The 25,438-nt window shown below is 51.6% G+C and overlaps 1 protein-coding gene across 3 annotated transcripts in view; it reads right to left on the bottom strand.

Moving 5' to 3' along the window:
* Positions 1,131 to 25,438, bottom strand: part of XYLT1 (xylosyltransferase 1) — a 334,192-nt gene continuing 309,884 nt past the window's right edge. For all 3 annotated transcript variants that reach the window (XM_021086555.1, XM_021086556.1, XM_021086557.1), the window contains exons 10-12: positions 19,236 to 19,431; positions 11,653 to 11,986; positions 1,131 to 8,006 (exon numbers count right to left, since the gene is read on the bottom strand). In XM_021086555.1, coding sequence (XP_020942214.1) covers positions 7,684 to 8,006; positions 11,653 to 11,986; positions 19,236 to 19,431 — 853 coding nt within the window. In that variant the 3' untranslated portion in view covers positions 1,131 to 7,683. The remainder of the gene's footprint in view (positions 8,007 to 11,652; positions 11,987 to 19,235; positions 19,432 to 25,438) is intronic.

Raw genomic sequence — 25,438 nt, forward strand, 5'->3', positions numbered from 1 at the left:
CTGAATGCCAATCTTTGCCTTTGGAATTTAGAAGGGTGAATGAAAGTCATTTCTACAACCCAGCCCCTGGGCACTCTCAATCCTTGGCCATGGCCTTCAGGAGTCACTCTATCAACACTGTAATGAGGCCACCCAAAGGAAGGAGAGCCACTCTTCCTACTAACTTGGGGACGTCTCAATGGGGGAAAGAAAACTTTGGTTCTAGTTGTGACCACGCTGATATCTTGGTAGCTTCACCCACCTGAGCCTCTGTGTCTTTATCTACGTAATGAAGAGGCTGAAATTTGGACTTTGCTTGAGGACCATCTGAGTTCCCATTTCTGGATGCATCAGCTAAGGGAAGGCGCGCTGCTATAACAGATGTATTCTAGGTGGCATCACGCAATGCATACTTCTTTCTTTTCACATCATAGTCAAATAGAGGTGGGCTTCCATGTGGCCGTCTGGGGCCCAGCTCCTCTCGTATTGTGACCATGCCCCCTTGAAGTTGAAGTTTCGGAGAAGAGCAGTACAATAGATATGTTAATAAACGTCCCAAATCAAGATGATTTAAAATATCTGAGCTAGTATATGGAGGTGGGGAGGAGGAGGAGGAGAGAGAGAGAGAAAATGCACACACAGGCTCTGTGGCTTGTTTTATTGGCCAGGTCTAAGTGTTATTGGCCAACTCCTGGCCAACAGACTGTGGGTGGAATGGATGCACCTTACATCCACTTCCATTGGCCAGGAGTTGGTCGCGTGGCCACACCTCAGAGCAAGGAAGTCTGGGAAATGTAGTCTAGCTGTGTGGGGAAGAGGAAAGGCAAACAGGTTAGCTACCCGATCAGCCAGTCGGGTATGGAAAACATGGGCCACTTTTAGATGGCAGTCCTCCTTGCTGTCCCCTACTTAACACAGAATATAGAGCCAAACCCTTCTGCCTTAACCAGGGGCATCATTTACAGGGAAGTGTTGCAATAATCTGGTTAGATGGCAGCAGGCTTGATTAGGGAGCGTGTCCACACATCAGGCTTTCCCAGGAGAGGCCCGGTCTGTGTCTGTGGTCTCAGCACAGGGGGGTGGGGGGGGTGGGGGAGAAAACAGGATTGCCTGAAGATGCTCGCTGTCGTTGAAAAGTCATACACCCACTGTTCCATAAAGACAGTATTTTTTTTTTTTAATTTTAAAATTCTGCATCTGAAAACACAGTATGACAGAAAGCATCTATACACCTGCAGTGTTTTTGGTATGATACAGTATTTAATACATCCACTGTTTTCTGCAAAAAACTTTGCTTTGTCAGACAGAAACAAACTCCCCTAGACAAAAAAATACAGCTAAGGCACAATTTCATTGTTGTTTTTCTGCTAAATGAAAAGACAGAAAAGGTGCAAAAATGGGCGGGTAGTGCAATCGTTTCCGAGAATCACATTCTACCGCGAGGAAAAGCACTCGGGATGATTGGAACTTTGATTACTGGTCAATTTCAGATAGTTCAGTATCTCTTAAAATACTCCTTTAAATAAATAGCAAAATATCTACATCTTTCAGTGTGTGCCATTTGAAGTCTCTTGTTTTTTTTTTAAACTTTATTTACAGCGTCTCTTTTTTTTTAAAATCAATACATTACAAAATATTTCTGTACAGTTTTATGCATATTATGATCTATAACAAAATAGTTATTTTTAAAAACTATATCACCACATGTCTTTGAAAAACAAAGAGGGGAACGGTAATAACTTATCGTGAGGCCTCTAAAAAAATACCCAAACGCTGTCAACAACAGAATAAGATTTAAAAAAAAAAAAAAAGACGACAAAGACAATTGCGCTCAATTCCAGTGAATTTCCTATGAAAACCCTGGGGTTGTCTTTGGCCTCCATCAGCCCTGGAGCAATGGGAGGGAAATGGATGGACTCTGAAAAGAGGGTAAAGTCTTTGAAAACGCGACCCATCCACTGGGAATGTTTAATGCTGTCCCTTTCCAGGCAGGAAGGATGAAGAGATAAACTGAGAAACTCTCCTGGTTTTCCCTTGAACGAAGTACAGAAAGTCACCGAGTCTCTGGGGGAGGGAAGGGGTGGCAAGCCCCTGTGAGCGCTCTGCGGGTACCAAGCCAGCCCATGACAGCGAGATCGGCTCGAGGAAAAAGGCTTCGGAAGCTGGCTGAGGTTGAGCTGAGCACCCAAGCCTTCATTTTACCCATAGAAAACATATGAGGTTTTTTTTTCTTTTTTTCCTTCCAGATGACACACACAAGCCATTTCTGTTGCATCTGCCAAGCTACAGCTCGGCAGCCCCCTCGCTCAGGAGGTTGCTCCTCAAGATGCTCATGCTTCTTGGATGGTGGTGGAAATGGGAGGGGGAGAGGGGTCAGCTTTCCAAAAATAATTTTAAGGCCACATTTCACAAAAGAGAAACCTAAGGCTTGGGGGGGGCAGAGATGGGAGGGGGAGGGGAAGAGAGGCACAGAGAGGATGGAGCTGGGAATGGAGGCGGGAAGGTGCAGAACCTGCTCTCCTGTGGGGTCTGCAGGAAGGGGCGGGTGGTGTGTTCCCGGCCGAGGGGAGTGGGAAGGGAGGGCCACTTTCTCCCTGCCTGGGGCTTGGCAAGGACAGAACCAAGGACAACGTGAGGGGTAGATGCAGGTGGTGCACGAAAGCCCTCCTCAGTCTTAAGGGGGGGGGGGGTCTATACAGTATCTTGTTTGCAAGGTTAAAAAAAAAATACTTCGAGAGAGAGAGAGACAGACAGACAGACAGACAAAGAAAGAGAGACAGAATTTGCATAGATTATACATTCAGCTCCAGCAGATGTGGACACCTTTATTCTCCCCCCGCCCCCCAGGTAAACGTCTCAGCAGACACATGAGGTAGCGCCTGTGTTTGACCCATGGGCAGAGGAAGGAAAGTGAGGCAGAAGCAGAGGGGAGCCCCTCTCTCTGCCCCCCGCCCCGGGGCAGCTTCTGAGGATGCTTCCAGACCTGTGGCAAGATGGTTGCTAAAACCCGGGAGCTGGAGAGAGCCGGGCTGTTTGACACGCCACCCCCTCCTCCTGGACCCTGTCCTGGACCTCTCCACCTGGCGCAGTGGAACTCCGGAACGTGGGGACTGGGCCTATGGGGACCTCCGTATGTCCAAGGGCAGCTCTTGAGTCTCTCAGTTCAGTTCCACTTTCCTTTCAGCACAAACTGTCTTGCAACCAAAAGAGCTGAACAAGCCAGTTGTCATGGGACACTTCTCTGTGGGACCGTTTCTTTGGGATGGGAATGAGGAGTACGAAGTCCCCATTCCTTTGAGACTTCAACATAAGCTATTACTTTGGCCTCTTCCAAATCTGGCTTTTTCCTCCTCCACCAGGAAATGCCTAACTTCCTCTAAAATCATCTCTCCAGGAGCTCCCTTGTAGCACAGTGGGTTAAGGATCTGGTGCCGTCACTTCAGTGGCCTGGGCCGCTGCGGTGGTGCAGGTTCAATCCTTGGCCTGGGAACTTCCCATGCATGGAGGTGGCCAAAATTAAAAAAAAAAAAAATTAAAAGGTAAATAAACCACCTCTCCAGAGAGCAGAGGTTGCTGGCAGTGCAGAGGCTGGCTGTGAAGTTTCCCTTTGCCTATACTCTGTTAAAAACAAAAAGAAAAAACCTAACTACCATTTAAAAATCAGATTTCTTATAAAAATCTGGCTTCCCTTACCAAGAAGATTCTGCTGCACCACGCATGGATCCTCAAATGCAATGACAGAATGGAGCTGAGCTGCAGCTGTTTTTGGCCTGGGTCACGTGCACGCCACAGACTGCAATCCCCACCACTCTCTAATGTCTTGTACCAATTGCTTCACTCATCTGTGCTTATGTCCTGGACCCCAGCCATAGGGAGTGACTTCGATTTGGCGGGCCTTTGCCAATGGCTGTTTCTAATATAGCCCGAGGGGGTGCTGCTGGGGGAGCTTGGGTCCTGAGTCCCCAGTGAACTTGGCTGTGAAAGGGGTCTTTGCTCAGGGCCCATACCCAGCAGCTACACTTCTCCTCTCCTTTGCACCTTTTTTATTTTTTTCCTGTTTTTGGCTGCTCCTCAGCATATGGAGTTCCCAGACCAGGGATCAGATCTTGGCTGCAGTTGTGATCTATGCTGCAACTGCAGCTACACCGATCCTTAACCTACTGTGCCTGGCCAGGGATTGAACCTGCGCCCCAGTGTTCCAGAGACAGCACTGATCTCGCTATGCTACAGAGGGAACTCCTCTGCACCTTCTTGGGAAAGAGAACAAGGTTCCAGCCGGGGTCCTATCCTTGCACCTGTAAACTAGAGAACCAGAAGGAAGCACGGTCTCCCCCCGACCCCAGCATGTGCCCAGAGCTGCTATAATCCGCCCTCCTCTCTAAACCCCATCTTAAAAATGAAACTAGGAGTTCCCTGGTGGCCTAGTGTCACTGCTGTGGCTCGGATTCCATCCCCGACCTGGGAACTTCTGCATGCTGCGGGTGCAGGAAAAAAAAAAAAAAAAAGTTACACTAACAACAACAAATGAAGTCCTTTTTCCAAAGGGAGAAGCGTGTGTACGTCTTAAAATATGAGGGTCTGTGAACTGCTGACACCTTAAGACCGCTGTGCAGCAGGTGGAGTGGGCCGGACTTGGGAAGGTTGTCCACCCGCTGAGTGCAGTTTCTGCCTGAATGTTACAGGGTGAGTGGGAAACTGCTGCAGCCTATTGACTGCGTCCTGCCCCAGACCCCTGTCCTACCTCTAAGACCCGCCCCCAGTCTCTCTGCTCCTGTAACAGGTTTTCAGAGACCACATTCAATGGTTTTGAAACCCTCACATCCAGAGCTCAAGGCTGCCTGACCAGTGGCCTCTAACCAATACATCACTCTCGGGCAGATTGAAAAAAAAAAAAAAAAAAACGAGTTAAACTCTTTCCCCTGGAAGAACGTCACCTTTGCGCAAACTGTCCTGGGCTTTGAAAGCCTCCCTTTTCCCCTTCAAACCAAAGAGAACATCTTCAAAGTTCTGGTTCAAACCAGAGACAATGGGGAGCCTCCGTGAGGCTGCTCAGCTTCCCAGTCTCCTGGCGGTGGTGGGGTGGGGAGGGAGGCCCAGGCTGGGGAGGGGTGGGGACCGTCCCCCAGGAAGCCGGCTCTGCCATTTCCCCACCAGTTCCCGAAAGCGACAGGAGTCAGCAATGTCAAGAGGCAGGAGGGGTTCGAGTTGAGGAGTCTGAGGGCACATTCTGTGCGCTGGGCCGTGCCCGGACTGAGCCCCCAAAGCCACCACAAATGACACTGCGGAGGACACAGAGTCCTGTAGGTCTGGCGAGGAGGGCGAAGGGCCGGCTCCCTGGGGGACCCGGAGCAGAAGGAGCGGCCAGAGGCAGAGAGAGGACGTGACATGGCCTCTGGGCTCCCAGAGAGCTTGTAAAACCAGTGGAGCTCATGCGAGCTTCCTGAGAAAGCCACGCTGAGCTCCTTGGAGGCGCTGGACTAGCTCCTGGTGCTCACGGCCCGGTCTGACCCCTCACCCTCATCCTAAAATAGATGTCTTTCCCTCTGCCATCCTGTCGCGTCCCATGGAGGCCTGAGGTTAGGCTGGCCGCGGGTGGGCAGTGATGGAGGAAGCAGGGATGGCTCGGTGGCGGCAGCTCGGCCTCCCTCCAAGTCGCCGGCCTTGTGGGCAGCAGCATGGCTCAGGAATTCTAACACCCAGAACCGGGGGTGGGGGTGGGGGATGGTAATTGAGGCTAACATCAAGCCTGGTGCCCCTGTCCCCAAGGGCACCCCCCTTCTAGCCATGGTGCTGCTGGTTGAAGCACTGTCCTCGTGGTATCCAACTCCCCTGCTTTCCACTGAGGACACGGAGAATGCAGGGCAGACAGGGAGAGACAGAGAGAGAGAGAGATTGACAGGGCAAGAGAGAGACAGAGACCAGAGGGGCTGGGGGATGAGAGGGGGAGGGAGGTGAAGGGCTGGGGGGGCGGGGGCCTTTTGTGAATAAAGGCAGCTTCAGTTAGTAAGATAACATAATTGACAAGCTGCAAAAACAGCACCTACTAATTAGTCATTGACTAAAACATATAAATAATAAATATCTAAAGTGTCCCTTCTCTGTATCCTCCATGGCCCACAGGACATCCTGCCTTGCTGGGCGGGGTGGGGGGTCTTGGGGGGGACAGCTGACAGGTCATCGGGGGCCAAGGGCAGTACCTTCGAACCCACGCAGGAGAGGAGTCCCGCGAGGACTGGCTCGCTGCGGGAGGGGGAGGGTGCACCTGGGGACTTTTCCAAGGGACCCCCGTCCTTTGGGGGAAGGGAGGAGCCGTGGAGGATGGGGGCCCCGGGGAGGGGCTCTCTGGATGAGCTGGGGGGTGGGGGGTGGGGTCCTCCGAAGGGCACATGGCGAGGAAACCCTTTGGGTTTCTAGTAACTCAAGCAATTTGAATAACACTACGCTTTAGGTTTTAAACAACCAGCTACGCGAGCTTCCCACTTTTACGCTGCGTGTCAGACGGGCCCGTTGGCCCCTCTGACAAGGAAGGGCATGAATCGAAAAACCAAATCTGAAATGCTGTTTCCTGGCTGTGAAAAGTCTTGTTCCGTGCAGCCTGGTCGCTCCCAGCAGCACTGCGCGCGCTTCCCGGAGGTTCCGTGCATCAGACCTTGGGACCAAGGGCTCAGGCGGGGGAAGGGTATTGCTGTGCCGTCCAGCTCAGTCTGGCTCCCATCACCTCTCTTTGAGTTTCATGGCCGCGGTCCCCAGAGTTCCCACGGTCAAGGCCCAGAGGGGTCATGATCTTGATCTCCCGGCCCATGAATGGCTAGGAGATTGGACGCTCGTGCTCAGAAGGATCGTGCCGTTTCTGCCTCAAGGGAGCGTGGCCGGGAACTCAGGACGTCTGGCAGTCACACTCTGGGTGGACCTTGGCCAGGTCACATCAAAAGGCTCTCCTACTCACTGAGTTATTAAGGAGAATGGCTGAACTCGAAGGGCTGGCTTAGGGCCCCCCCACCTGCCAAACCTGCTACCTCTATGGGGAGGGCCCCACGAGCGTGACAATCGCAGCCTGTCACTTCAGGGCTGGCACAAGGGTTTCCCGGCCCACAGGGGCAGGAAGAGGAGCCGAAGGGCGGGGCTGGAGATCAAACCCACCCTCTGGGCAGTGCTTTTCCAACTAGTTTGGCAGAGCCCTTGGGTTCTGAAGAGGTACCTTAGGAGAACGCCTGGGGCCAGGGGGACCGCCCGGGGGGCTGAGCTTGGAGAAAGAACCTCACGCTCTCAGCTTCCACCAGAGCGGCCTGGATTTCCTCTGCTCCTTGAGCCTCCACCTGCGACTTAGTAAACAAAGATCTGCTGCTCAAAGTAAAAGTCTGGGAATCACTTGTCTGGGGTCGGGGTGGAGGGTCCTTGAGGGGAAGACAAGGAACCTGCCGGACTTGAGAATCAGCCAGAAGAGGCAAGACTGCCACGGCGCGGGGACTGAGCCACCCCCGCCCCCGGGGGCCAGCTTGCCGAGTGCAGGTGGTTGGCAGAACCTGCTTTGGCCTCCAAACCGTCCTTCTCCATCCTTCTACGGCCAGGAGAGGCCCTCTCCCAAAAGGTGCCTCCCCCCCGCCCCCCGGGGTCGGGCAGGGGGATGGGAGGCTGGGGCCAGGTCCCACCAGCCCTCTGGCTGCTTTCCTTTGAGATCCGCTGGGGCCCCCTGCGTGCTCAGTGCTACCTGAGCCGGCCGTCGGGTTTGACTGGCCCCAGCTCCGACTTGGGGTCGGGGCTGAAGGAGCTCCAGGCTGTCTGGCTGCAGGTCTGCATGACGGGGCAGGCGGTGGGGCCTGTGGCACAGATGTCCATGGCGGTCCACACCCCGCCTACCAGGGAGTCCAGCCAGCGCTCCAGCGTGGCGCCGGTGGAGGCGGCGTTCCTGCGAGCCTGCTCCACCTGGGCCGGGCTGATGGGCAGGCTGAGGACGGGGTTCAGGCTCTGGAAGCTCTGCTCCATGTAGGCGTTGCGGAGGGGCCCACTGTGCAGCTTCAGTGCCTCCTCTGAAAACCAAAGGGGACAATCGCATCATCAGAAGAGCCTTGAACTGGGCACCTGCTGTGTGCCTGGCATCAGGGTGGGCCCCACATAGCACCATTCAATTCACCCCTCTCGCGAGGAAGTTCTTTATACAGACAAAGAAACTGAGCCTACAAGGACATTCCTTCAACAGTTCAGAGCCCACCTCACTTATTTACAGCAAGTAAGTACGGAGACGCGTCTACAGTCCAGACAGCAAATCATCCAACACATATTTACTAAACATCTCCTCTCTGCTCATTCATTCGTTCATTCATTCACTTGATAAAGGCTGATTAAGGGCCAGGCTCTCTTCTGCAGTGGAGCAAAGCAGACAGGGAGATCACAATCCCGGAGGAAGAATGATGACAACGAAGAAAAAAACAAGAAAATAAATAAGGTCATTCTCAAAAGTGAGAAGGGTCATGAAGGGGATACAGGGAGTGGTAGTCAGAGCAGGTGGTTGATAAACTGCAGTCCTGGGAAGCAAAACGCCCACCAGAGTGGGGTGGGGTGGAAGGCCCAGCTGGCTCTCAAAAGAGCTCTGTGTTGCTGAGCACAGGGCCTCATGCCACAGCACAGGGGCAGCAGTCGGGCTGTCTGGGCTGGAATCCCCCCATCCCACATACCCGGTGCACGGCTGCATCCTCATCAATAGAATGAGTGGAGAAACTAGTACCTTCCTCATTGCTTTGTCTGTGATGGTGAAATGTGCTGACTCATGTGAGAGGTAGATACTAGGTACTTGGAAATGCTTAGCTAGCATTGCTGTTGTTGCTATTATTAGTACACAACACACACACACACAAACACACAGGGCTGGTTTTATTATCCCCATTTTACACACGGGGCAACAGAAGCAGTTATAGTTTAGAGGCAGATCTGGACTTATACCAGGACTGGCTCACTCCAAAGCCAGGGGATCAGCTCTAGATCAGCTGGAAGCTACAACGATGGTTTGGGTGTTTTGTTCTCCTTTTTCTTTTCTTTTTTTTTTTTGTCTTTTTGCTATTTCTTTGGGCCGCTTCCGCGGCATATGGAGGTACACAGGCTAGGGGTCGAATCGGAGCTGTAGCCACTGGCCTACGCCAGAGCCACTGCAACTCGGGATCCAAGCCACGTCTGCAACCTACACCACAGCTCACGGCAACGCCGGATCGTTAACCCACTGAGCAAGGGCAGGGACTGAACCCGCAACCTCATGGTTCCTAGTCGGATTCATTAACCACTGTGCCACGACGGGAACTCCTCCTTTTTCTTTTTAGGGCTGTCCTCATGGCATACAGAGGTTCCCAGGCTAAGGGTCCAATCAGCGCTACGGCTGCCGGCCTCCACCACAGCCATAGCAACGGAGGATCCAAGCTGCGTCTGCAACCTACACCACAGCTCGTGGCAACACTGGATCCTTAACCCGCTGAGTGAGGCCAGGGATCAAACCTGCATCCTCAGGGATGCTAGTCAGATTTGTTTCTGCTGAGCCATGCTGGGAACTCCAACTATACTTGAATACATTTTAAAAATATGCCTTGACTAACACAGCCCAAAAAAAGGTCGTTTCTTCAGTCCCAGTGGCCCAGGAAGCTGAGCAGCTGGGCTCTGTGGTTCCGAGGGGAACAGATGGAAGAAAGCAGAAGAGCCCACTTGGAGCATATAGGTCCTGTCTTGCTATACGTAGCAGAGCTTCTCTTTATCAAGTTCGTTTGTAAGTCTGGCCCTGGCCCACCTTTCCTGGATGCCCAGCACTGAGTGGGCAGCTCCTGTTCTGTTTCTTAGGAGAACAGAGCCTGTTTTCTCGGGAGCAGGGCCTGATGTCCCTACCAGAGGGCCCCCCCGCCCCCGCCCCGTATCTCTTGCAGAGATGAGAAGCTGGGATCAGGGAGACACCCGAACCGAGAAAAGGCAGGCCATGCAAAGCGAAAAGAGCAGCTCACAAACATTTGAACACCAGGAGCCAAATACTGTGGTTGATGCAGAAAACCCTCATGAAAAGGTAGGTGAATGTGGGAAACACTGTTATAGCATCGGCCCCGATGCCCGCCTTGGTAATTAAATTTCCTCAATTCCACCTCATCAGATTTCTTGAGATGACCAGGGACACATCAATAGCAAATTACTCTTGATGAATCATTTTACAAACTGCATGGCTCCCACCTTCGTGTTCCCTGTCACTGGAACATCATTAACGGGGACAATTACTGACACCAGGAGGACTGCTCCCCATGGGGTAAAGTGTCCCGCGGCTCATTCTGGGCATGGGGGGGGGCATGGGCTGTCCTCCGAAATTCCAGGAGAAAACCATGAGAAAAATGAGGACCCCATGAATGGTCCTGGGCTTTTTTTTTTTTTAAACTATGGTGGAGATGAATTCGGAGCCACTCTTATTCTGCCCAACAGGTGAGTCCGAAGTCCAGAGGAGACGGCCACATCCATCCCTCTCCTCCACATCTGGCTTTGGAGGCCATTAGGGATGCTAAGGATGTGAACCTAATCCGGGGGACACCTGAGGACCCTAAGTGGGTAGGCTCTGGCCCGGCTAGTTCTGGAGGGGCTCTCTTGCCTGTTTCGGGGGCCACATGGGGGGAGACGCAGACTTCCAGGTCCCCAAAACATGAGGGCTGCATCTGTGTGCTTGCTCAGCACAGAAACGTACAGAAGTCGACAGAATTCACATCAGCGCTCCTTTCTTAGCACTCCAGCATCCCCTCCTCATAACTATGCCCCCCTCTCCTTGTGTCAGTGCCTAGATGACACCCACCCCAGCGCTCTCTGTAGCTAACAGAGGCTGTAATGCGTCTCTGGCTTCTGGGTCTGTGATCTGTTACATGGAGACAAACAGTTTCAAACACCGATAAACCTAGAAATCCTGTTTTCTGAATTTGAGGACTTTTTATATATTCCGAATATGAGCACTTTTTTTTTTTTTTTTTTTTTTTTTACTGTGTGGCAAATACTTTCTCCTAGTGTATGATGTGTCTCCTCACCTAGTGTATCATGTTTTTGATGGACAGCAATTCTAATTTTAATGACTATTTTTTAAACAGGTTTGCTGAAACTCAGTATCAGCCTGGGTTTATTTCTCATCTGTCTTAAATACGATCAGGGCTTTCTGAAGTCCTGGGGGAGAACATCTAATAAACAGGTGTCTAGGAGTCCCCATTGTGGCTTATCGGTTAACAAACCCGACTAGCATCCATGAGGATGAGAGCTTGATCCCTCACCTCGCTCAGTGGGTTAAGGATCTGGTGTTGCCGTGAGCTGTGGCATAGGTCACAGATGCCGCTCAGATCTGGAGTTGCCATGGCTATGGTGTAGGCCGGCAGCTGTGGCTCCTATTAGACCCCTAGCCCGGGAACCTCCATAAGCGGCAGGTGCAGCCCTAAAAAAGACAAAAGAAAAAAAGTAGGCATCTAACACAGAGACAGATGACATCACCTCAGGATGCAGAAACAGGCAGAAAATTAGAAGGTTTTCTATGACAGACGCACAGGAAAAAATCCTGAGAGCAGAGAGCACTGTTCACAAAGGCAGTCCCCAGGACCCACGTCTCAGCAGCATCACGTGCCCAGGGGAAGGACCCACGAGGCCCCCGGGAATGGAGTCTTTACCTCGCACAGTACTGGGAGTACTCACCCGCTTTGATGGGCTGCCTGTTGGAGAAGGTCAGAGGCGCCACGAGGAATTTGGTTTCTGCCACTGGCACCCAGTGGTGGAGAATTTTCACTGTCCAGACCCCAGGCCTCAGGGGCAAGTTCAAAGGTGGCTTGTAGTGGGTGAATTCGGCAGTGGACTCAATCAGGATGTCGTAAGTGGCTGCGATGATGTTGACGGGATCCACCCAGATGACGGTCACGGTCACGTTGGGGCCCTTCCCCCATTTCTGCATGCCCACCGGCTCGTCCATGGGCCCCAGGAGACCCCCAAAGTTGCGGAAGAGCCTCTCCTTGGCATCCCAGTCAGTGCCGACCTGAAACAGGAGAGCAAGTCTTGAAACAAGGGTGCTGGGTCCCAGGAAGGCCTAGGAGCCTACCTGTTGGGCTTCATGTACCCATTTTACAGATAAGCAAACTGAGGCTCCAATTAAGCTACTTTCTCAGTAACTTAATGTTGGACAGGCAGTAAGTGGAAGATCTGGGATTTGAACCTGGTCTGAAGGAAGCCTGTGGCCCATTTCACTAAATCTTTGGGCCTCCTGTGCCTGGCCCATGGTGTGGGCACAGAATGAATGCACGCCCATCTGCAGGCCATTCCAAGGAAGCACACACCCTGCCACTCAACAGGTTCAGCTGCTGTCCACTGCGGTCCTTAGCTTTCCAGATCGCATTGCCTCCTATGAGTGTAATCGTTCTGAACAAGAGCGGAGCTCAGGGAGTTCCTGTTGTGGCCCAGCGGTAATGAACCTGACTAGTAACCATGAGAATGTGGGTTCAATCCCTGGTCTTGCTCAGTGGGTTAAGGATCCGGCGTTGCCGTGAGCTGTGGTGTAGGTAGAAGACACAGCTTGGATCCTGCATTGCTATGGCTGTGGTGTAGGCTGGTGGCTATAGCTTCAATTCGACTCCTAGCCTGGGAACCTCCATATGCTGAGGGCATGGCCTAAAAAAAAAAAAAAAAAAGAGTGGCTCTCAGGCTTTGGAGCTGCCCCCATCATAAACCAGGGAAAAGGAGGGTCCCTTGGCGTCACCTATCATTTGCAGGAGCTCCAATGGCTTTCCTAGGAAGGGACAGCTCTGGTGACCCTCGAGCATTCTGAGCTGGACCCTAGAGGGGGGAGCTGGCTGTACCATCCCTCCCTCCTGCCAGCCAGCAGTGTGTGTACGGCTTTGACCCGCCAGAAATCTGCTCCGGGCTTCCCCTCCTTCTGCTTTTGCTGCTGGCAATTGATTCTCCACCCAGTAACCAGAAAGACCATGTGAAGTGTCCTCTCACTGCTCAAATCCCCGTGGCGGGTCCCCTGCTGATTCCTGGTGCCCAGCCATGTGCTTGTCACATAGTCCATGGCCCATCCGTTACCCATCGAACAAATGCGTGAATGACCTGGCAAAAAAGTGAATTTACTACGTCGATCCCTGATACTGAGCTATTACTATTCCCAGCTGTAACAGTAAGAGTGAGATTGGACTATTTCAAGTCAGATTCAATGAGGGGGTCGTCCTTCTCTCCCGTGAGGTTTAATGTTGTGAAGACACCGCTTGTGAGCGTGTCCTCAGAACATTAAATGACGAGCCCACTACAAGTCTGCACGGCTTCCGTGGGGGTGGGGGGGCGGCGGCACCGATGTGCATGTGTGTGTGTATGTTTGTGTGCAGGTAGGAGTGTAGATGCGGGTAAACACGTCTACACCCTGAGGAGACCTTACACGTGCAGGAAAGTTGGTTTCCCTTCTCCTCCTTCCTGCCACGTGTGACTGTGCCCACTCCTGACCCAGGACACAGGGCTCCAAGGCTAATATTTACCGAGAGCCAACAGCGCGCCAGACCTCATGCTAAGCACTTGGGTGCATCAATTTGCTTCACATTCCCAACACCATCAAAGGTGGGGGGGAAGCCATGACATTACACCCACTTCACAGATGAGGAAACTGAGGCTCAGAGGCATTAGATGATGTCCTCTGATCAGTGACGGGGGACCTGGGCAGTCTGACCCCAGAGGCTGGGTTCTTATTCACTCTTCTATAGATTGCCTTCCACTCATTCATTCACTCACTCACCCACTCATTCGCTCATTCATTCATTCATCCAACACGCGCGTGCCGGGTGCCTACCCCTACCGGGGTGCTGTAAGACACGCATGTTCACAGGCTCCCAGCCTGCTCCAGGTTTGTCTGTAGACTGGCCTTGAGGAGCTTCCCAAGGGCAGCAGAGGGGGCCGTCTGGGGACAGTGGCAGCCGTCCCTCCCTCCCAGACTTTGAGACCGCGGCCCTTTCCGCCACCCTGCACCTCAGCAGGGGCTGGTCCCTCCTGAGGATCCTGGGGCCTAGCATGGCTGGAACACAGTAGGAAGGAAAGCAACACTGTTCACTGAAGAAGTAAATGAATGAATGAGCAGGATGCAAAACTCTTGGCCTCAAAGTCAGCAATTTTTCTAGAGAAACCGCATCCGGTGACCTCCCTCCGTATAATCCTCTCCAGCGCCTTCCCACCGTTTGGGAGTCCGCTTCCTGCCCCACTTCCTGTGAGGTCTGGTCCTTTTTGGTTCGACTCTTAGCTTCGTCTCCATCCCTCCCCCCGGCTCCCTCTGCTCCAGGCCCACCTGGAGCACTCTTGGCGCCTCTGCCAGAAGCGTTCTCATGCCCTTGATCTTGAGTCCCTGCCTGGTCCTCTCGGGCTGTCTTCCACCCTTCCCCACCCTCCTCCTAGGGTTAGGGTTAGCTCTCCGCCCCAGCGTCACCTCTACCTGGAAGCCTTCCTTGCTTACAGGTACCCCTGACATGCTTGTCTAAGCATTTGCCCATCATAGATAGCTTTTTATTTATTTATTTATTTATGTATTTTGCACAGTCTCACAACTTCTAATTTACATGTCTCTTAACTGTCAACTGCATGAGGGCAGGGACTACGTCTGACTTGTTCACCAATTCCAGGGCCTACAACCCTGCTGAGCGCACAGAGCGTGCTCAACACCCAGCCATCTCTATCAGTCAATCCATCCACCATCTGTCTATGTCAGCAATGATCAGTGGCCAAGCGCATGGACAAACGGCTTAACGATCACAAAACCACTCTGGGGTCCTATTTAAGGGAGAAATTTTTAATACTTTTTTATTTTTTATTTTTGGCTTTTTAGGGCCACACTTGTGGCATATGGCACATGGAAGTTCCCAGGATAGGGGTCGAATAGGAGCTACAGCGGCCAGCCACAGCTACAGCCACACCATATCCGAGCTGCGTCTGTTGCGTCTGCGAACTACAGCACAGCTCATGGCAACGCCGGTTCCTTAACCCACTGAGCGAGGCCAGGGATCAAACTCGCATCCTCATGGATACCAGCTGGGTTCATTACTGCTGAGCCAAGATGGGAATGCCAAGGGGGGGATTTTTGACCAGTTAGGGATCCCCCAAAGAAATGGGGGTGACCCACTTTCCTAAGTCTGAGTTCTAAATCCAAGACAACCTAGGCAGAAGGGGTATGGAGCAGCTAATGTGGGAAACTGGAATCTGTTTCTAAATCTCTTCGAGGAGGAGAGAGTCAGCTGTCACCTGCATGTATGAGGGGAGGTGGGGCTACCTGACAGATGGCTCTGCTGCTGTCACATCCTCTGTGACCTTCAAGATCGTCTCACCCAGCCTCACTGTTCAAGTCCACTACCATTCACCACACAAGGATCAATTATTCAAATTCAAGTATGCGCTCAAGTGCAAGCTCAATATACCGCCCCCAAGCTTCAAACCCACCAAGGCGCTTTAAAGGTAATTCAAACTTCTTTCCAGGGCCTGCGAGACCCGTCCCGGCTGAGGCCTCCCGCCCACCGCTCTCCTTCCCATTCACTGACCACACTGGCACGTGGCTGCCTTTGCATGGGCCAAGCTCCTCCTGTAGCCTCAGGACCCTTGCACATGTTCTTCTTGCAAAAGATCCAAGAATGTTCCAGATCTCCCCACCATAGGCTCTATTATAGGTTTCACCTCTAAAGTCAATCTTGTTAGAAAAGCCTTCCTGGAGTTCCCATTGTGGCTTGGCAGGTTAAGGACCTGATGTTATCCCTGTGAGGATGCGGGTTTGATCCCTGGCCTTACTCAGTGGGTTAGGGATCTGGCATTGCTGCAAGGTGTGGCGAGGTCAGAGATGTGGCTGGGATCTGGTGTCGCTGTGGCTGTGGCTCTGATTTGACCCCCTAGCCTGGGAACCTCCATATGCCATGGGTGTGGCCCTGAAAAGACAGAAACAAACAAACAAACAAAACCTTTTTCTGGAAGCCATCAGGGAGTTCGGGCCTTTTGAGCGCCTGCTGCTTGGACTCCTTGCTTGGCGCTTGCAATAAACACTGCACTTGCCTGCAACACAACCGTGCGTTAGGAGACTGGCTTTACTGCACGTGGGCAAGTGACCCAAGTTGAATTCAGTGACAGAAAGCTGTCCCCACCAGCCTCTGAAGTCCTCAGGAATCATACAAATCAAGTTTTATTGTCTTGATAATAGCTGTCATTCCCTGGAATGTTTCTGTTTATTTATTTGCTCACCGATTGGCTGGCTGCCGCACTGGACTGCAGTTTCATGACAACCAAAGGAAAAAGGACCCAGGCTGTCCCTTTACCACTGCACCTCCTGCGCCTCGCCTGTCATAGGCACTGCCTGCTGAAGGAAACGAGCGCCGTCTCGCCAAGCCACTCACAAGGACGTACTCCCGGGGATGGAGAAATCTGAGCTGTTCCGTGACACCAGTGCCTGCCATGAGCCAGGCACTGTGCAAAGCCCTGGGACAGTGCCAGCCTGACAGAAATTCCTCAACAGCCCACAGAGGGGCCCTGCAGCCCGGGCCCTGCTTCTTTTTTTTTCTTTTTTTCTTTTTTTTTTATTTTCCCACTGTATAGCAAGGGGGTCAGGTTATCCTTACATGTATACATTACAATTACATTTTTCCCCCAGCCTTTTTTCTGTTGCAACATGATGAGTATCTAGACAAAGTTCTCAATGCTATTCAGCAGGATCTCCTCGTAAATCTATTCTAAGTTGTGTCTGATAAGCCCAAGCTCCCGATCCCTCCCACTCCCTCCCCCTCCCATCAGGCAGCCACAAGTCTCTTCTCCAAGTCCATGATTTTCTTTTCTAAGGAGATGTTCATTTGTGCTGGATATTAGATTCCAGTTATAAGTGATATCATATGGTATTTGTCTGGGGGCCCTGCTTCTTGTCCAATTTTATACCACTTGCCTTTACACGGAGGCTTTAGGAAAAAGAAAATTCAAAATACAAGTCTCAGGGCTTCCTGCATCACGTGCTGGTACTCTGCCAGAGATCTGGGTGGTTCCCACACTGAGGGTACCACAGCTACAGTGGAAACCCTCACAAATCACCAGTCATGGAGTGGCCAACATGTGTCACTGCCAGAAGTGCCCGGTTACCCAACGGCTGGCTGATAAACAGGGAGAGCTCAGCCACCAGGCATCCATCTCCTTAATGGGACATTAATGTCTTCAATTGGCTGCCGGGGCCACCAGCACAGAATCCAACTGGGGCAGCATCTAATTGCCCCCTGACACTCGTAATTTATGGAGTGGGTGCCCGTGGCAGCATGGATCCAGCCCATCCATTGGGAGCCTTAATGGAAACTGGTGGCTTAAGAGACTTCCGCCCACGCCTGTTTGATGCGCATCCCATGGGACACAAGGGTGCCAGGTGGGGTGACAGGGGCTGCAAAAGAACTGGCAAGAAAGACATAAGCAGGTAGGACACATTCTCCCGCCCCACACCAGGCCTTTAAGATTCTCCATCTTCGGAGTTCCCATTGTGGCTCAGCAGTAATGAACCCGACTAGTATCCATGAGGATTCGGGTTCAATCCCTGGCTTTGCTCAGTGGCTTAAGGATTCAGCATTGCCTCAAGCTGCAGCAGAGGTCGCCAATATGCCTTGGATCCTGAGTTGCTGTGGCTGTGGCTGTGGCTGGCAGCTATAGCTCTGACTCGACCCCTAGCCTGGGAACTGCCATATGCTGTGGGTGCGGCCCTAAAAAGAAAAAAAAAAAAAAAAAAAAAAAAAAAAGATTCTCTATGTTCTATAATTGGAGGCTTCGTCCTTAACCCAGCAGCCAAATCACTGGGGATGCTCAATGCCAGAGACCAATCACCTCTTTAGCTTCTGGCTGACGTGGGGAAAGCAGAGATCAGGCTCTGGATCCTTGTGTGGGCAACGCTCATCAAACTTGATCACCCCCCGCCACCCATGCCCACCTGGATACACTCATTCCTTCAGAAAGTTTTTTTCAGCTGCCCTGTGGCACGTGAGTTCCTATGCCACAGGAGCTCCCAAGCCATAGTTGCTACCTATACAGCAGCTGTGGCAATGCCAGGTCCTCAACCGACTGTGCTGAGCTGGCGATTGAACCTGAATCCCAGGGCTCCAGAGACGCTGCCCAGTCCCACTGAGCCACAGCGGGAACTCCTCCTTCAGAATCTTAGTCAGCATCTACAGACGCTCGACGTGCTGAGGATACAGACGTGCGTGAGTGCTGCAGTCCCAGCTCTCGCGCAGACACAAAGTGATCCGAGAAATCAGCAAGGTAATGTGAGAGAGGAACTGCTAAGAAGAAGAAAATAAAACAGGGATGTGTCGGGGGAGAATTGGGGCATAAGTGGGTGGGCGAGGAGGGCTCCTCCTCCTCCAACGCGCCATTGGGATTCAGAGCAGAAAGGCCGAAAAGAAAAAGAAAGAAAACCTGGGGCAAAGTGTTCTAGGAGGGAGGATCAGCACGTGCCAAGCCTGAGGCGGGAACGAACTTGGCATCTCTGACAAAGACGCGAGAAGTGTGAGCAGGAGAGAGCGCGGTTCTGGATGAGGCTGGAGAAGCAGACAGAGGCCAGATCAGGTAGGGCCTTACAGGTCTCGAGGCAGGGCCAATGATCCAAGCGGGTGCTGGATGCATCCGACCCCCCAGGCAGAAAAATAACTAGCAGCTGATGCAGCCTTGGGGAGGCAGGACCTGCGTTCCATGGATCTGAGTGTTTGACCATCTGTCCATTTCTCTGCGTCGCATCCCTCCACCCACTCATCCATTCATGGACTATCTGGTGCTTACGTTGAGTTCAACCCTGTGCTAGGACCCAGGAAGACAAAAGCACACTTAAGCCCGGGATTTATGGCCTAAGAGACCTGAGTTCTACGTTGAGCTCTTCTGCTTCCTAGCTATGATCCAGAAAAATCACTGGCTCTCCAATGGGCCTCAGTTGTCCAATCTATAAAATGGGACCAATGCCACAGCTTCATGAGGAAATGGGTTTGTTATTGGTTTCTGACTATCACGGGTTTAGGAGGCATCACTGGGGAGGATGAAGAAATGAAAAGGCATAGAAGACCTCCTATCTGATGCTGACACCCTACTGGGGGCTCCCTCCTGCCCCGTCGAAGAAGCCACTTCTAGGGCTCAGGGCTGGAGAACCTTCTCCTGGCACAGGGCGAGCTGATCTTCAGGGCTCTTCGAGGTCCTTCCCCTCCACCTCTGAGGGTGAACACAACCCAGCAGGGGGGCTGCCAGAGGTGATAAAGGTGACAGTCTCTCACCTCGGAAAACTGAAGCCTCCCGAAGTCACTGGGGGGGCTGGCGATCTTGAAGACTTTCTTCGGCATCACCCACGTCTCCAGAGTCTCAAGTTTGCTCACGGCCAGGTTGGTAGCATGATGCTTGATCAGAAAGCCCTGGAAACGGTCGGCAAGGAAGTAGAGGTGGACAGATGCCGGGTGGCCCATCGGATAGTACCTGAAAAACACGCACAGGTTCACGCGGGCTCACGGGTCAGGGCCGGACATGTGTTGGGTCGTCGTGGGGCTCCCCACGCACCAGGCTGATGTTGCTCCTAAAATAATCCCCACTTCATACCAAGTTCACTGTCATCCTGCAAGCCTATGAGCCCAATAATTATTCACGGTAACTCTTCGGCTTTTTGGAAAACATATCAACTGCACGAAAGCACAATCAGGAAAATAAAAATGACGGCTTTGGATGCGTCTTTCCAGGGATGATGTCAATTTGCAGATAGTCATTGACCCTCCCGTGCTAGAGACTGGGAAAAGCGACAATGGTGTGCAAACAATGTCATCGTGACATATTCCCTTTCAGCCTTATTTTCTACGCATATATTTGCATAAATCCTACATGGCTGGGATCATATTACACACACTGGCTATATTCTGCTTTTGCTTCATAGTATTTTTCGAGCATTACCACGTCTTTGAATCGCCTCTGAAAACATTGCGTGTGTGGGAGTGCGTGCACACACATTATTCCACTGTGTGTAATCCCATCATATGGGAATAGAATATCAAAATACACTATTACTATAGAGAAAGTTCCCCATCATTGGGCGTTCAACTGGTTTCTCATTTTTATGCCATTCTAAACAATGCTGCATTCATCATCCTCGAGCAAAAAAAATGTCTGAGGGAACATCTCTCTCCCTCTCTCATCTCCAAGGGGCTCTCGATGCCTGAAGCCCAAGTTTATCAGAAAGGTTGTACTAATTCACACTCTCACTGTCCTTCCCACCAACGGTATGGGATGTGATCCCTAAAAATTATTGCCAATCTGGAGTTGCCGTTGTGGCTCAGTGGTAATGAACCCGACTTATATCCATGAGGATGCAGGTTCGATCTCTAGCCTTGCTCAGTGGGTTAAGGATCCGGTGTTGCCATGAGCTGTGCTGTAGGTCAAAGATGTAGCTTGGGTCTGGCATGGCCGTGGCTGTGGTGCATCCCGGCAGCTTCAGCTCCAATTCAATCCCTAGCCCGGGAACTTCCATATGCCTTGGGTGTAGCCCTAAAAAAAAAAAAAAAAATTATCGCCAATCCGAGATAAATACACACACACACACAAACATGAAGCTCATTTTAAGATGCACAAAGGCTTCTGGCTGAAAAGGGCAGGGAAGCTGAGCAGAGAGGCCCAGAGGGAGGCGCGGGTAGAGAGAGAAGGAGGCAGGAGCCTGGATGAGCCCAGCTCTCTGTCCTTCGTACTCGTAAGATGCAAAGCTGCTGGCTTCTGTAGTGCATAAATGGCCGGCACTTGGAGGGTGCCTGGGACCCCTTAATCACAGTATTCCTCCCCCCTGGTCCTGCTCTGGAGGTTAAGTCTTTATGTCCAATTATAATGGTGATAGAAGCTGCCCTGGTGTGTTACGCATCTCCTGAAATCACTGCCTTGTTACTGAGATGCCTCTGGGGCTCTGAGGAAAAACCCTACACTGTCTTCAGACGGCTTGCTGGGTGTTCCCGGCCCCTGCAAGTCCACCTGGGTCTGGACTCCGGGAGCAGAAAACCCTCCCTCTGGACGGTGCTGCAGAACTTTCTGTGATGATGGAATGTTCTACATCCATATCCAGTTCAGGAGCCTCAACCACCTGTGACCACTGAGCACGTAACGTGTGGCTGGTGCAGCCGAGGAGCTGCCATTTCCAATTTAGTTCATTGAAACTGAAATGCCTACTTGTAGTTTGTGGCGACTGTGGACAGCACAGCTGGAAGAGTCCTAGGGTTGCCAGCATTCATGTCCCCAACTTGTCACGTCTCCTGTCTCTCACGTGATTTCGTAGGTTTCCTTGCACCAAAGAGGTAAGTCTATTTCCCCTCTTGGCTCCGAGTTGGCCAGCAGAGGAAGGAGTGGCGTGCCAGCTCTGAGCCAGGGCCCCAAGAAGCCCTGCATGCTTCCACTGGTCTCTCTAGTTCTTTTGCGATCGTGGTGAGAGCATGCGTGCGCTAGCCTGCCAGAGGCTGGGAGCGGAGCAGAGCTGATCCGCCGCAGGTGTCCCAGCCAGAGCCATCCTAGAGCCGCCAGGAACTCCCAGCCAAGATCAACAGAGGTGCCCCCCCCGACCTGCAGCTGGCTGCAGATGCGGGAGAGACGCCAGCTAAGCCCAGGAAAACTGCCCAGCTCACCGGCACACTTGAAGGCTATGTAAATCCTTATTGTGGCAAAACACCGATTTGGGGCTTGTTTGTTACGCAACATGATTGCCATGGATAAATGATACACTGACAGTGTTTGCTCTGTAAGGGGGATAGACTGGTGAAGGTGGAAGAAAACCAGGAGGGATTGTTGTCATGGGAGTCAAAAGAAGGAAGTGCTGGGAGCTGCCTTGTGGCTCGGCAGGTTAAGGACCTGGCATTGTCACTGCAGAGGCTCTGGTGGCTGCTGCGGCATGGGTGTCATCCCTGGCCCGGGAACGTCCACCTGCCTTGGGCATGGCCAACAAACAAATAAACAAACAAAGGAGAAAGTGTTTCAACTGTGTGGGGTACTAAGGGATCAAGTAATAAACAGGTGATGGTCAAATGCTCCAGAAATCTGGGAGGCAGCCTGGGGTAGCTTGCTTTCCCTCCCCTTCTTTCAAAAGATCCTGCTTCTTCCCACCCGAATTCACCCTCTACTCCCCCCCCACCCCCCCACGACCAGCATCCTGGTCCAAACCACATCATGCCTGACCTGGCCCTTTGCAGGAGCTTCCTTACTTGTCTCTCTGCCACTTTTGTCTGTAACTGATTCTCATAATAGCCATCACCTCCCACTTAAATACCACAAGGGCCTGGTGCTAGGATAAAACCCTTACCTGGTCTATGAAGTCCTCCTCTTTCTCTCGCCTCATTTTGTTTCCCTCTGTCCCAACCCCACCACCTTCAAGGCATGTGGACTTTAGTTTGCATTCCTGAGCATGTTAAGCTCATTTCCACCTCAGGGCTTTTGCACAGGACATTCTTTCTGCTGGGGATGCTCTTCTCCACTTGGAATCCCATGGATGGCTTTGTCTCATCAACCCACTTAAATGTCACCACCTCTGAGAGATGTTCCCTGAGCGTGGAATCTCAACTCACCCACTCACTGCTGTCATGTGACCTTATAGTCTCAGCTTCCATCCTTGGCTTATGTTTCTGTGAGCTGGGGTACTGTCTGCTTTCACTCTAGGACGGGAAGGCTCTGAGCTCAGGTCTGGGTCAAGGCTGAGTGCCCAGTGCCTAATACAGAGCCCAATACATACTAGATGCTCAATCAAGACTTATCGTTTGGATGCAGATTCTAGAAGGGTTTTCCCTGGAACGCTCTGCTTCTCAGGTACAGCTGGGAAACCTGTAACCCAGGTCTGAACACAAAACCCACTGGCACCTCGGCTAGATTGCGCATGGTAATTAAGGAATTAAAACTAAGAAGAGAGTTGTAACTAGACACAATTCAAGATGCCAGATGCAACACAAGAAAACCTAAAGAATGCCTCAGATGCATTCTTGGCCCAAAGGTATTTTTATTTCTTATTTAAATGAGGCACGCAATAGAAAAAATTAGGAGGATCACGCGAAAAGGTGCGTTTCTGATTTGTCTTGAAAAATCAGGGGACGTGATTGGCAACTCCCAGTCTACATTCCCATGGGGTGAGGATGTGTTGGACCTGAGTGGGGAGGTGTGGGGGGTGGTCCTGGGTCCACAGGATCAGCCCTCCCTGCGCCGAGGACACGTGCTTCCTGCCTGGCCCTGGACGGTATTTGAATTTGAGGACCTGTCATAAAAGAATGACCTCCTTATCACGGGATGGGCTGCTCAAGCCAACGTTTATGGTCTCGTTCCCTCCATCTGCCATTTTCAAATTTTTGGCAAACAAACAGCTGTTATTTCATACCGAAAAAAAAATCAATAAACATGACTTTTATGAAAGGTTAGAATATAGACCGGAAAGACATGATTTGCATAAAATGCCCAGAGTAAATGAGACTCTTGAAATAAAGTTTTCACTTGCAGTTTCCCCAGAGAGCCCAGGGGAAGGAATTTACTCTCTTTTGCCTTTTGGGATTAGGGTCCTTTGTCCTGATTTATTTGCAGGCTCATATTCATAAATATATTGGCTTTGCCCACAGCGAGGCACCAGGGTTCCGGTATAAGACAAAATGAAGTAGAAGCCAAAAGATTTCAGGCCCGAGGCCACTTGATGGCTTGCTTCATCCCTAAACAAATACCAGGAGAAATTTTCAACAACCGTAAATCAAATGGAGGTGTCTTTTGAAATGTCCTATAAGGTTTTATTTACCTTATAAATTCTATGAAGCCTGGGATTAAAACTGCATATTCACTTCCCAAGCGTTGGGCACTGTGCTGTTTTCTGGGGACACATACTGTGGTTCCTCAGGCAGGGATTCTGTCCCCCGAACTAGCTGACGCAGAAAAGACATTTGCCATGACCTTGATCCAAGGCGCTGCTGCTACGTGCAGTGGGATCATTGGAGGCAAGTCTACTTTAGCTTGGGAGTGGCCCAGGGTGGGTTACTGGGGGACCTCTTAGCAAGCATCACAGAGGATGTGGCACCTGAAATGACCCTGAAAGCCTGGGAAAAGGTCAACTGAGCAGGGACAGTGGGGGCTGGGGGCGGTCAGCAAAGGAAAGCACAGAGGGAGACAGGAATGGTTCATAGAAGCAGTGATTGATTGAGCGCGTAGCTCCCACGGTCGGCTTCCGATTGGCTGCTTGTGGTGGCTTAATATTAATAGCAACTGAAGTTCCCACTGTGGCACAGCAGGTTAAGGATCTGGTGTTGTCTCCGTGCAGCAGGGGTTTGATCCCCGGTCCGGGGCAGTGGGTTAGAAGGATCCGGTGTGGCCACAGCCATGGCGTATATCCCTGAGCCAGGAACTTCCATATGCCACGGGTGAGGTTAAAGAAAAAAAATAAATAAAAAAAGAATGGCAACTAAGACACCAATAATGGCATGAACATTTACTGAGTACCTAGTGTGAAAATACTGTTAAAATGGGGCTAATAATGATGATGATACATCACTCATAAAGTAATTTTTGAAGGATTATTCACCCCCCCCTTTTTTTTCCCTCCCTGTTTGGGCTGCCCTGTGGCCAATGGAGTTCCTGGGCCAAGGATCAGATATGAAGCTGCAGCAATGCCGGATTCTTTAACCCACTGTGCTGGGCCGGGGATTGAACCTGTGTGTCCTGGTGTTGCAGAGATGTCACAGTTCCTGCTATGCCACAGAGGGAACTACAGGATTATCCCCTTTATTATTACAATCAGTATTATTATTATTTTGCTTTTTTAGGGCCACCCCTGTGGCATATGGAGGTTCCCAGGCTAGGGGCTGAATCGGAGCTACAGCTGCCGTCCTACGCCACAGCCACAGCAACACCAGATCTGAGCCACATCTGCGACCTACACCACAGCTCATGGCAATGCCATATCCTTAACCCCTGAGGGGGGCCAGGGATTGAACCTGCGCCCCCATGGATACTATTCGGGCTCCTTACTTTTGACCCACAATGGGAACTTCCCAGGATTAGCAGTCCCTTTAAAACCTCAAAACACCTTACTCTGCAAAGCTTATTATTATTCCCATTTTACAGATGAGGAGACTGAGGCTCCGGGAGGTTACTGCCTTGTTCAAGGTCAATAGCTGGTAACTAGAGTGGAGTTCAAATGGCAGGTCCTGAGTTCCTAACCCACACTGGTCTCCCTTTAAACTGGGTCAAAACCTCCTGTGGCCAGGAGGGGACACGGAGTGTTGCTGCAGCCCCGGGGAAACCCAGCTGGTGTGCACGGGGCCCAGGCAGGACAATCTCCTATGTTTTCAGAGCTTTAGGGAACAAAATAATCCCTTTCCTCTCCTTCCTCTGTTTCTGAGAAGAGGGAAGAGGAGGCAAAGGAGGACACAAGTGGCGAGGGGGGGAGCCTCACTGGAGAGAGACCCGTGTTAATAAACTTTTTCTTTTCTTTGTTGTTTAAAGA

This window comes from Sus scrofa, chromosome 3, assembly GCF_000003025.6.
Source record: "Sus scrofa isolate TJ Tabasco breed Duroc chromosome 3, Sscrofa11.1, whole genome shotgun sequence".
NCBI lineage: Eukaryota > Metazoa > Chordata > Mammalia > Artiodactyla > Suidae > Sus > Sus scrofa.